This window comes from Pteropus medius, unplaced genomic scaffold (assembly GCF_902729225.1).
Source record: "Pteropus medius unplaced genomic scaffold, Ma_sr-lr_union100, whole genome shotgun sequence".
Classification (NCBI taxonomy): Eukaryota; Metazoa; Chordata; class Mammalia; order Chiroptera; family Pteropodidae; genus Pteropus; species Pteropus medius.
Window position 1 is genome coordinate 16,021,103 of NW_024356249.1, and position 13,179 is coordinate 16,034,281.

Here is a 13,179-nt window from a genome sequence, read left to right on the forward strand (position 1 = left end):
TTATTTTACATTTCTATTATGAGAAATGCTCTGGATGCTTATGTTAATTTGTTTGGCTTTCTCTTATATTATGAAAAACCATTTGCTGAGGCTGTGCTCTTACAATACATATAAGACATCAGATATTTTTTTCTCTGTTATAAGAAGAAATAGAGAAGGGGAGTACAACTAATTAAAAATAAACAATAGTCATTCCAAAGATTATTTGTATTTAAATTTTGATTATGGTCAGAGATTATTATAGAAATATATTTATCAGAATCAGAGATACTCAGACACATAAACTGAGGCATTTATACTCTTACTTTTTGACTTATGACCTTACCCTTACTCTCTTAAATTGAGTTTATTATAATCATTTTAGCATTCCGTCTAAATTTAGGTTGAGATACTTATTATAATTTGAGGCTATAAGTGATGGAGGGAATGTCTTAAATTAATTTCAGATAATCCTACAAAATTTATAATCTATATCTAATAGTAAATAATTACAGAATAATCAAATACTCTCAGAATCTTTGCCAATGAATGAAATTCTAGATAAGACAGCCAAATAAGCTGACATGATGTTGAATTCTTCCAGTCTTTCAAACTCTATATCTTGCAAATAATGTATAGTTTCAAGTTCCTCCGGTTACTCACAGCTCCGTTTCTCTCTTGGTCTTTCATTAGTGGGCTTGTGCACACTTGGATGAATAAATGCATTTTGTTTTAGATACCAGTGGAGCTGCTGTCAGATATCATATATATGCCTCCTTTGTAAAGTATAGTGTGATATTTATTTTAGAGTTTACCTGCTGAATCTAACTACTTTGGAAAAAAGCAGAAATGAGAATTTTTATCTTCTATATGATAATTTGAAGAAATTTTATCTCATTGAGGCAAATATTTATGTTATCATGTTCAGTAGAATTTGACAATAATAAACTATTAATTAATATTAAATTTTATACATTTCTTTTTAATCGTAATTGCACCTTAATTTTTCATGTAAAAGAAGTTTGGACACAATATTAATGCTTCTGATGAATGACACATTTACCTTTTAAGAAATAAGAAAGAAAAGATTGAGGTAGAAAGTAAAGAGCTATTATTAACAGGCCAATATTATTTTGGAACATAAAATAAGCAAACAATGAAACCCAAAGAAGAAGTTTTATGACAAGTAGTTATATTCCAAGTACCATTTTAAAAGGCTCATTAAATTTTCTACAGTTCTGTATAAATCAAATGTCTGTGTTTACACCTTTATTGAAGCTTTCTATTTTATAGGAGCAAATAAAAAAATATCAATGACCTACAAAAATTTGAAATTTGTTGAGAATAAAAAAGTTCAAGAATACTTTTAATTGTCTCGTATTAATTTAGTATACTAAAATATGCAGTTATTTTGCTTATCTGAATCTCTCTGCACCTTATTTTGCATGTAGTGTTAAATGCCAATAGGAACTTCATTGTCATTCTCCGGGAATTTTTGCCTGCAATAATTTGAGGAAGATACAAAAGATAATGGAGGGTAGGAACTGTGGTTAGTGACAATTCCAAAATATCTTTGTTCTGTTGTTATTAGTCTCTAGGACTTGAATGATGGGCCAATTAGATATTGTAGGCTATAACCGCAGCCCTAATCAACTACCTTGAAAATTTTGTCAGGCCTGCTTCAAAAAGAGGAGCAAGTGAAAGACGATGAAAGTTCTAACTCATAATTCTGTTACTAGAAAATTAACGCTGTTCAAGTATTCGTAGCAGATATGTGACTAATACAATTACCTGATGGACTGATACATGTAAAGTGATTAGCACAGTTCCTGGGCATATATTTAGGATCCAGTAAAAGTGAGTAGTCATTGCCATTGTTATTGAAACAGCACACTGGTTCTGCATCCTTTAACAGATCGATGATTAATGAATGCAGTCCTTGAGTTATTTTATAGACAGCACTGCACATGTACCACTCTGTCCTCTATATGACCTTGGAACCTAGACTCTTCAGTCTATAGAACTCAAGTAACAGGAGTGTGGCCGCGGGAGCCCTTTACAAAGGGGGATGTCTTTCCATGAGGGAGATCCAGTGCCTAGACCACATATGGACACATATAGAACTGACCAATCATACCCTGCATGATTGGAATTCCTTCGTGCTTTTTCTTGCCCCTCGACTCTATACTATAACTGGTGAAGTTCCAAAACTCTCTGATCAAAACTTGCCCCACCAGCACTACCACATGCAATCTCGTTCTCCCTAATCTTTAAAACTTGTCCTGTCTCCAGATCGGGGAGACAGATTTGAGTGGTGCTTCCTATCTTCTATGGACTGACTCAAAAATAAAAGCTTTCTTTTTTCAGAAGCCGATGTTATAGTTTTGGCTCCGAGGCGTGTCAGGCAGCAGGCTCTTGCTTGGTAATATTGTTATCTTTTCATGGCTCTTATAATCACTATTATTTAGTGTTCGCTGTAAATCTATAGAAGAAAAAAATCTGTATATTGAAAAGGCTGCATTTGGATTTTACTTCTGTAGTTTGTATATTGGTTTCTTGCCAGGTTGGCTGGGAATAAAAATAATGCTGATTAAATCCAGATTAGGGCCTATCTAAAATTGTGATGTGTGTGATATTTTCTACTTTGGGAATTTTTATATCTAGTGCCAATGATAGAGAAATTTAACAGATTCATCTATCCAAGGTCGAGGTCCATGCTTTGGCTCTTTCAATTCTCTTTCCCATTTCTCAGTACGAGTTCCTTATTCTGCTCTTTCAGGGTTTTGTCATCTATTGGATAGGGATCCTGGGAGATTTCTGAGCAATTTATCTGTGCTCAAATATTAAAACTGTATAAGTTAAGATAAATACCTTTCAGTGTTACAATTTTTAGCTCTAACAAAAGAATTAGCTTGATCTAACTGAAAGATTCTGGATTTGCAATTAGAATAAAAGCCCAAGGATGCCTCTCATTCACCTTATAGCCATCGTCAACTCCCCAAACTTGTCCTCTAGGGTGCCTCCAAATCTCTCTTCGCATCTTTGGTACCCACTCTTCAATACCCTTTCTCCAGCCAGCCCCATGCTTTGAAACTGACATAGACCACCTAGGCCCACGTTTTGATGAGTTCTGCTGGTTATCACCTTAGTTCTCTGTCTGGACCTACTGCTCTATTGTTCCATTCTCTCACATATTTCAATGGGATTAATCAGGTGAATTAATTTGAGGTATAATTAGGATTCACAGCAGCATTGTGTGGTACTCCTCATGGAAAACTATTTTAGTAGCTTTCGTCACATCCTCTGAAACTGGTAAAAAGGGCAGAGTGTGTACTTGGAAAAACTTAGTTTTGTTGTTGTTGTTGTTTTTTGTTTGTTTGTTTTTTACTATGTTTACATCATGAATGTGAAAGTCTGCTTTCTTTTCTATTTTGTTTTGTTTTGTCTTGTTTTCTAGTCTTTCTCCAAGCAGGTAGGTAGTGACCGATGCCCCGCTTTCTCCAACCCCTTTCTCCATAGAAAGAAGACTATGGCCTACAGAAAGATGATTTCAATGATGTGATGTGAAGACTTTAGAAAATACTTTGACGAACACTATCTTGATGTAACCTCTGTTGAAGTGATGTCTTCACGAAGTCGAGGTAGAAAAATAATTGTCAATATGTCAGAAAGAAGACGACTGTAGTATAAGATTATGAATAGCAGTGTCAAGTAGAGAGTACTCTAACCTATTTCCCCTGTGTAACTGCTTGAGGAGAATTTGATCTGGAATCTTAACCTCTATTTCTCTAGCACCTATCACAATGTCTGGCTCATCCTATTCACTCAAGAATTTGAGTTATATGTAGAATGAACAATAGTCACCTAGTGGATTTCCATGGAAAAACCAGAGGGGAAAATGATGAGGGAAAGAGAGAGAATAATCTAGTCAAAGAATGATTAGTGCTTTAGAGAAAGGAAGGAAAGATAAAGCAGGTGGTAAATAATAAAGGATTAGAAGGTATAGGTTGAATCTAACATTATTTACACTAAAAGCTTTTGCTATAAATATAGTTTATAAAAGTCTTAAGCAAACATGCTGTTCAAAAGTAATAATTCTTTACAAGTAAAAATTTTACCCTTTTGAGAATTTTTTTTTGCTACCTTAAATACAACCAGCTCAAGTAGATACAAATTTAAAATTATTTTTTCAAAAAAATAAAGTGGCCTGCACAATTGTGTTGAAAGTTCTGATAAAGTTCACACAGTACGATGCAATAACCATTTTTATACTTGGGAGTTTGTTAGGTAGTTAAGCAGTCATGAATGACAGGAGTACAGGCCCAGCTCTGTTACCATAGAAACCTCCCTTAAGGACTTCCTAAAAACACCCATTTTATGGTTATAAATTATCCCTACATCCTAAGGCACAAAGGCCATAAGTGCTGCTGCCTTAAACCAGCCACAAATACTGAAAGCAATACTTTAACCTGCCCGTAACCTCAGCCTCATTATACCATCATGATAATATCATACATACGCCAGGAAGTTCATGAATCTAATTATAACAGATTGAATTCTGGTTAAGCACATGTTCAGTAGGTAAATGGTTAGTTAGCCAACTGTCAGTCAAGGTAACCTCAAGTCTAACTTGCTGATCATCTAGGACCACCCTGTAACCTCCCATCATGCCTCAAATATAAACAGACCTTCCCACTTCCACGCTGTTACAGCTCTTCACTGAAACCCGCCCCTCCTTTGGAGTGTACTCTTTCTTTTCACCTTCTGAATTCCAAAGGGCTGCAGCCTTCCTTGGTGAGGCCCATCTCTTTCTAAAAATGTACTTTCAATAAATGTCACTTTTTCTAAATCCTGCTGACCTGTAATTCTTTACGAAATCAGCTGGAAAGAACCAAGGACCCCCTCCATGCTGCTGGGGTGACACTGGATTTCACATCACCCCGTGCAGTAACAAGTTAATAAAATAAACACCTTAACAACACTCTAGGAAGAGGAGGTACGTTTATTCTAAAACTCTGAGGTGTCATCCATTTGATATCAAGAACCATTTTTTATTCTTTTGAGCAATGTTACTGCCAGGCATTGATATAACTCCTTGGAGGCTATTTCTCAGCCCACATTGTACCTAAGTTGAAGAAATAGGGAAGTGTATTGAACCTTTTAATGCAGCATTGACATCTCAATAAATCAAGGACTGTAAAGGAAAGAAAAAAAAAATGTAGACTATCCACCAAGAAGATAAGTAGTTATCACTAGTTAAAATTGCTCTGTACTAAATGATTTATTTTGTCTTTTTCTTTATTCTAATAATCTCATAACATCATCTTGTTTTTTGTACCCTATTGAATGGAAACCATCAGTATATGCATAGTTTTTAAAAAATGAATAAAAACCTGTGTATGCGTATGAATAAATATACATGTATACATATACATATACACATATATATATATACATAGACATGCACATATAGCTAGACAAATGAATTACCTTGTCTGCTTTCCTAGGTAGAAAAGAGTCTTTGACTAAGACTCTATTGAGTTCTGACTGAAGTTATTACCTCAGAGCATCTCTTTGCTTAACTCAGATAGCGGTGTTGAAGAAATACATAAGGTTCAGGTAGAAGCCTTACTTCTCTCCAGTCTACACTATGCAAGAATCAAGTAGCATGTAGGGTACAGGTTAATAAACTGTAGGTCACACACTGAAGAGAGTACTCTACCTGAAAGTATCATATATAAAAACAACTGATTTTAACCACACTACCTCTTTTTTAACAACCAATAAAACCTTGCAATATACTTATCATAATTAGTAGCTATGGAGTTGTAATTGACAAAATATTTCCAAAAATTGCCTCTTAAAGCAGTAGTCCTCTTTTATATTTAAATGATATTAACTTTTCTATTAAAATCTCTGCCTAATTTCCCATTGTTGGCAGAAAGCTGCTATCTCCATAGGTTTAGACTAGATTTAAGTGTTACTCAGAGTTGACAGGTTCTTTGAGTTTGTACATGTGACAGAGTTTTCCCAAACATATATTAGGAGTGTGGCACATCCTAGATTTTGGAAAGGATGGAAATCTAAGAAAAAAGGGCAACAGTCAAGCAGGTGTCCTGTTCAAGCATGCACATGTTTTATTTAAGTATTCTCCAAAAGTCTATTTTTTTCCAGCATAATGCAGATATTATGCTATCCTTTGAAATAAGATATATGAATTTCAAAGAAAATTGTCAAAAACAATGACCTTGATTACTCCATATGGTACACAGAAATAATTACATTTCACTTACAATACAGATGCACTTAACACAGTCATCAATAGTCATTCACCACCAACACAGTATATTTTTAAATCACCTAAAACACCAAAAAGTTTTTTTTTCTTTTCCAAAAATCTAAAGAAAGTAATAGTTTTGGATAAATGATAAACTAAAAGAGAGGCAGAATTTTCAAATGAAATAATCTAACTGCATTTTTTCAATGTAATATTCAGAACATGAAAATAGAACTTCTCATTGGGAATCAAAAGACCTAAGTATTCCTGATCGTGTTTTCTTTAATCTACTTTTTAAAAAGTTTTTCAACAAATGCCATCAAAGAAGTTTCACTATATATTTGCTCTAGAAGCATAAAGTGACATGAGGCAGGTGTTAATATAATTGTTAATATTCACACTCCAGGAAGGTTAGTAACTTTTAAAAAGACATACTATAAATAAAGCCAGTTCTTCCCAATAGTAGAGTTTATCTTACTTTCACTCAGCAAACATATATTAAAATTTACTGTGTGCACAGCTTTGTTCTAGAAGCTGTTCTAGAAATGGGAAGCAAGAATTTCTGGCTTTACTTGAAAAGAGTTGAATTAATTCTTTTTATGATAAATTATGATAAGCATTATAAAATTTCTATAATAGAGGGATAATTTTTAACTCTTTCCATGTACAAAAGCTAAACTTTATTCCTTACACTGTTGACTTAGAATGAACAAAACTTTTCATTTGACATAAAACTTTTTTACAGTCATGTGCAGACATGTCTGCTGATACATTTTAAAGGCGAAAAGGAATCAAGACTTTTCACGTAAATGTACATAGAGATCAACTCTGCATCATCAAACTCCTGTCCTGATTTTGTGGAGAAAATCGCTCCCTGCAATATACAGGAACCTTTCTGAAATAAATTTGTGCAGTCTTCCCCAATGGTGTAGAAATCGTGCTTTCATTAAGTATTGTTATATAAAGCACTCCAGTTTATCTCTGCATTTCGATTCACATTAGTTATTCTCAAAACGTATTTGAGATCTAAAGTAAAATAAATAATACATCAAGTGAGATTTTGGGATCACTGATCCTGTGGTATTAGTCCCAGCCAATTCTTTTCTTGAAACCTACAGTGGTATGTCCAGTATCTGGGCTTTTCCATGACAGCAAAGAGGTTAGAGATAATTCATATACGTCAACTCCTTTTTTTCTAAATTTTGACAAGGGAATTGATAAAGATAATCTACTTACAAGATAATTTGTTGGGGGGATAGAAAAGTAGGAAAGTCATTTGAACTACAAAATGCTAGTCTAGTTGATGATGATAAACCCAATAGAAAAGTGCTACCGAAACACAGGAACAAGTAATGCACTGTCACGGGAATACAGCAGACCAAAGAATATTACTGAAAAACATTTATGACACAAGAGTTTTGGATTAAAAGTTATCTAAAACTTGGCCACACTAGAAATTTTTCTATGAATGTGGCTCTTACCGTGTTTATGAAGATCTGGAAAGTACGACAACAAAAAAATCCTGATTCCTGATACAACAGGTATACAATGAATTATTGCAGTTGTAACAGTATCTAGGTGCAAGGTAAAATGACAATTAATACTTAACTATCTGAACACTTTAGATTTACTATTGAGCATCCCTATGAGAAATGCTGTAGTTCTAAAAGGAGTTTATTTGCACAGCCCACCGTGGAACATCAACAATCAGCTGTTGTAAGTGCACAGAAATCCCCCCTTTCTACAATTATAGTTTATCATGCCTATTCTGAAGACAACATAAGGAAACTGAGATCACTGCTCCAAAGAATTTTAGCATGCATTATGATGGTTTCCTTCAGTCAATACAAATGTGTTGCATGAGTTTTTTTTAAATATGCAATAATCTTCATCATAGCCAATGTTCATGGTTTTAACAGGAAAAATTTTTATCAAAATGTTTTCCATATATATATTTTTGTTTTGCATTCAACTGGAACATTATGTTCAAAGATTTATTTTATTCGTTTTATTAAAAAAGAGTTCTGGTCATAAGAAGCATCAATAGGTGGCATTTCATTGTGCTCATTCACAAAGTCAAAGGGCCACAGGCCACTCCTCTGTGTAAGAGGTCAAACTCTGTCTAGAAATGCCATTTGGTGGTTTTATTTCCATCCTCTAGTTTGGAAGCTTTGTTTTGTTTTGTTTTGTTTTTTTTTACTGCCAATCTCCATGCTTTGCCATTTTCATCTGCAAAGGTTTATTCTTTCTTCTTTCTTCCACATTAAGATTCTTTCCACAACTAGGGTTCAAGTGTTCTTTTGACTTGATTCTGATTGTCTTACAAAGCGGACACTCTGACAATGTTTCCTCCTGAGTACTCGGGAGATTCTGGCCTGTCGTCTCCTTCGGGAGTGGTTACTGGAGGTGTTGGGATGCTTATTATTGCTGTAGTCACATAAGGTTGTTCACAGTTTAGTTTAACACACTCTTCCATTTTGGCATTTAAACTGGATCGGCTGATGAGGAAAAAATAGATTTAAGAAAGTAAGTTGTTTACTTAATTTTTTCCATGCAACCGAATATACATATTTTCATGTTTATATGTAACATTTTAAATGTCTAAGAATAATCACCATGATTTACAAAGATGATGCACAAAACCTTAATATATGTTAAAGTGAACATCAGTTGGGTCATTAATATTAAATAAATATCTAAAAGCCAGCTAAATTTGATTCCAACGTTGGTTCTCAAACAAAGTGTTTCCTATAAAAATGCAAGCAAGAGGAAGGGGTAAGGTGTGGAGGCTCTAGGGTGAGCAAAATAAAATAGTTTTCTTTAAGACAGACCCTCTGAGAGATTTGAGATACCATCAGGAAAAGGATCTATCCTGTAGATATACCTCAATTCTTTGACCACAGAACCATTTTACTATCTTATCTCTTTGGGATATGTGGTACCCTCACAGTCAAAAGTTAAGAACCCCCAAAAGTTAGCAATCACTAATACTTAAAGATTTTCTTAAGTGGCATTTTTCTATGAATTTTATACTCTAGGTGGGAAGGGAGAAAGAAGGTAAAGAGCAAGCAGGGTAAACATAGGAACTTAAAAATATTTCATTTTCAAGAAAAACTTTATTTAATTAAAAATAATTTAAATTAAGTTTTATAGCTTAAGATTCATTTTCTTTCTAAAAACTTCTCCATTTCCTACTTCAAAATGGTAGAATACTTTCAAGACAGAAATCTTTTATTGCTCCAACATTTAATATTCTGGTTCCAGAGACATCTAACTTATGTAAATCAACATAGTCTGATTTCAGAATCTCATCCAGGTTTTCCACAAGGATTGCTGGATGCCAACAAAGAAGTAGCACTGAATTAATGGTTGTTAATCTAAAAATATAAGCTATTTAATATGAAGAACAAAGTAAAATTATTTTGGCAGGAATTGATCTTTTTAATGAATTGTAAAAACAAGTAGTACAAAAAGAGAAGCAAAAGGAAAATACCAATAGAAAAAAATTTCACTTAAATTGTCTATAAATTCACCAGAGGTAAATAATTTTAGCGTTTCACTTGTCTTTCTTTAATTGGATTGATTTTTGTGGTGGTTTTTTTTTTTTTTTTTTTTTGTGGCTAGAGATACTTATGATCAAAATTATCTGTTGGTTCAAAAGATTGGTATAGGCATAGTTTTATTTTTCACTGTCACGTTGACTGTGTTTATATATTTTTAGGTGCTGTTCAATACTTTTCAGTTATATCAATGTCACTTTAATTTGTTTCTTTTAGTAGTGGTGACTATCATTTTGGGCTATTTCCATTTACCTAAGGACCTCCTGAGTATAAAGGTGTCTACTCAAATAAGAAACAGTTGTGGAGTTGAAGAGGCAGAAATACATTTGTGAGTGCCTGACCATCTTCTTTCTGCTTTTAACAATGAAATAACTACTACTTTTGGCTCTTAATGAATATTACAATAGATTCATTGTCCTACTTGTTACAGTCTAAGTTTCGCCTCATACTAAACTCTAGGATTTAGATGCCACAGGGGTAGAGATGCGACTGCAGGTGGGGCTACATTCTGAGGACCAGCACAGATGTACATCCACACACAGATTAATCTCAGGTACCTGTTAGATAGCGGGGTTCTCTCCACACATCGGATCTGGATTGTACTGAGTTCTTGCACACTGCCTCGGTGGCTTCCGGATACATTGGCATTTGGGATGCGGAAAGTTTTTTTGTGGCGTCTTGAACAGCAAGTGCTGGTGACTCCTTGTTGTGAAGAGAGAGAAGGGCTGTGGCTTGAAGGACGATTAACAGTTGCAACTTCCATGCAGCTTTCTTCAAAGACTTGTTCATCCACAAACTCGTGATTCTGTTCCAAAGGTGTAAAGAAATGTGAAGAAAGACAGAAACACGCTTTAACTTTTAAAAAAGGCAACTTTACACTTTAAAAAAATAAATAAAATAGGAAATGAATAGCTTTATTTTTAAAATTCAAAAATATCTATGTACATTGAGACTATCCAATGGGTAACTAATACCATTTTCATAAAGATTAGACTATCAAAGCCACCTCCTACTGGCATTTGTAGGAAAATAAAATCTCTCTAGTTAGATCTTGAGATTTATATATGCAGGCTGATTCAATATCTATTTATAGGCTAACTTTATCTTGAAGTGTCATTTATTAACTTAAACATCAAATATGTAACTTATAAGCTAAAAAAACCTGAACATGAATATAGATAAAATCCACAAGGATAAATTTACATCGACTTTTATTTTCAAACAGATTGAAATTACGGAAAAGAGACTATTTTAATCGAATGTCCCAAGTTAGATTGTTACATATTAGCAAATACTTTGGATTGAAAACATTTTTTATTTAGAAAATGAGATACCTGAGACACTTCACATTTCTTTAGATGCTCCAATAAAATTCTTAGCAGAGAAAAACATATGACTTATTAGATAAATAAGTAAAATACGTTTATCTGAAAAATGTGTTACTTTACGTTTGCCCTGGAAGAGATTGCCACTGAACTTTTCCGGTCTCCTTTCTTATTTTTGTGATACCTCACTAGCTGTACTCATGATCTCTGCCTGCATTCGGAATTCTTCTAGCAAACAGTGATGGACACTGTTTCCTATACCACATCTTAGAAAAACACAGTGTAAAATTTGCTTTTAAAATATTTAATAAAGAATTACCTCCTAAAATGCCTATGCAAGACTTTTATCTCAGAAACATAAGAGAAAACATTTTTGGTCTGAGCCACTAAGAATGACTTCAATTACTATTTTTCCCTGGTGTTGGTGGGGATCATCTTATAATGGGAGGCTTTGCACATGTTGAATTCCACTTTATCTCTCATCCTAAAATATTAGTAAAACAATTGAAGCAATTCCCTGGCTAATAGAAAACAGATTGTTTTAGTTACTCATTTTGTCATTTCTTTGCTGAGACATGTATTTTGAAGTAAATGAAATGTAACAGTCTATTGTTTGAAGTCCCAAGAAAAATATTAGCAGATAACAGAATTTTATGTTAAATATTAAAATTTATAGAAAAAAGTTCACTAAAAAGTCACATTTTGTTTTCTTCTTTTGCAATGTACATTTCAGACACATAATACAAGTTACAATGTATGAGATTTTAATTTATCTCATCAGAGACTGGAAATGAAGAAATTTTGTTGCTGATTACCATATATTTTTATAGCTCAATTGATATAACTCAATTTAAACTATATCAATTGGTATTAAATAATTTTTTTACTTAAAAAAAAGCCTTAAATAATAAAATAGTAAAAAATGAAAGTAAAACGAGAGGAAAAGATAGGGATAAATATATTCTATCATTAATATTATTTAAATTTCAAAGAGTATCCTAGTAAATTACACATCTGTCTATATCTTTATTTAAAAATGCTGCCACAATCATGTAACTTTCTTGTTTAAAGCTCTCAGTTTTCCATTTGAGATAAAGATCAAAATTTTTCACATGCCTCCAAAACCTAGTGTTATCTAGCCACTTCCTTTCTCCTTGAGCCATGCTATACTCTCTCCTTCTGACCACCCTCAGGTATATTCATGTCCTCTTAGGCCAAGTTCTAGCCTTCCTCAGGTTACATCACCTTTTGGGCCCTTCATTTCTTTGCCTAACTAGCTCCTAGTCATCCTGTGGGTCTCAACTCAAGTTCCTCCTTCCTGGAGGAAGCCTTGCCTGATCTTGAACCCTCTGGCCCCACCCACTTTACCTTGTTCCACTGTGGCCCCACTGTTGCTTCTGCGCTCATTGCCCTTTTCTAGTAATATCTGTTTTGTCCCATATGTGGAGGTTGATGGGAGCAGAGGCCACACCTTAATTCAAGTCTATCTAGGGTCTCACTCACTGTCTGGAGCATAGTAGGCAAGTAATATGTATTTGTCAAATGACTATATATGTAAATAAAAGGAAATGAATAAATGTATGGACAATATATTGAAAATGAGAATACAATATACATCCCCAGTGAATGAATGAGAAAACTTGACCTAAATATGGTGAAAGTTTTATTCTGCTCTGTGGTCACAGATTGTGATGCTGAAATAGAATAAAATAATCAGAGCATCTGACCCTACCTTGCTTGAACTTCCCCAGTTAAATAACTTTTGCTTAGTCTTGCACATAGATATGCTAATCATTAAAGGGATCTAACCTGTTGCCTAGGAATTACTGAAACAACCTTCTTACTAAACTACCTTACTAAGGAGATAAGGAAGTTATGTACAAGAATAATAATTGTTAATCAAAAGATTTATAGGAACCTTATGACTGGGACCATGGCAACCAGAGTTGTTGCCCCAAAACAAAGAAGTTTCACCATCGCCCTTGGACCCTTGCTGATGTCCAGATGTCTGTGGTCATCAGTCACCTCCTGACCTGAA

At 33.9% G+C, this 13,179-nt stretch overlaps 1 protein-coding gene across 2 annotated transcripts in view; it reads right to left on the bottom strand.

Moving 5' to 3' along the window:
* Positions 1-6,091: 6,091 nt before the first annotated feature.
* The window catches only part of KCND2 (potassium voltage-gated channel subfamily D member 2), a 458,997-nt gene continuing 451,909 nt past the window's right edge, over positions 6,092-13,179 (bottom strand). Inside the window, exons 5-7 of one of the 2 annotated variants that reach the window (XR_005652359.1) lie at positions 10,374-10,621; positions 7,572-8,754; positions 6,099-7,368 (exon numbers count right to left, since the gene is read on the bottom strand). Coding sequence is in view for 1 of the 2 variants with exons in the window: in XM_039860771.1 (XP_039716705.1) it covers positions 8,577-8,754; positions 10,374-10,621 (426 nt within the window). In the remaining variant the exon portion in view is untranslated. Of the gene's footprint in view, positions 8,755-10,373; positions 10,622-13,179 lie in introns of both variants that reach the window. The other variant, XM_039860771.1, reaches the window with a different exon arrangement.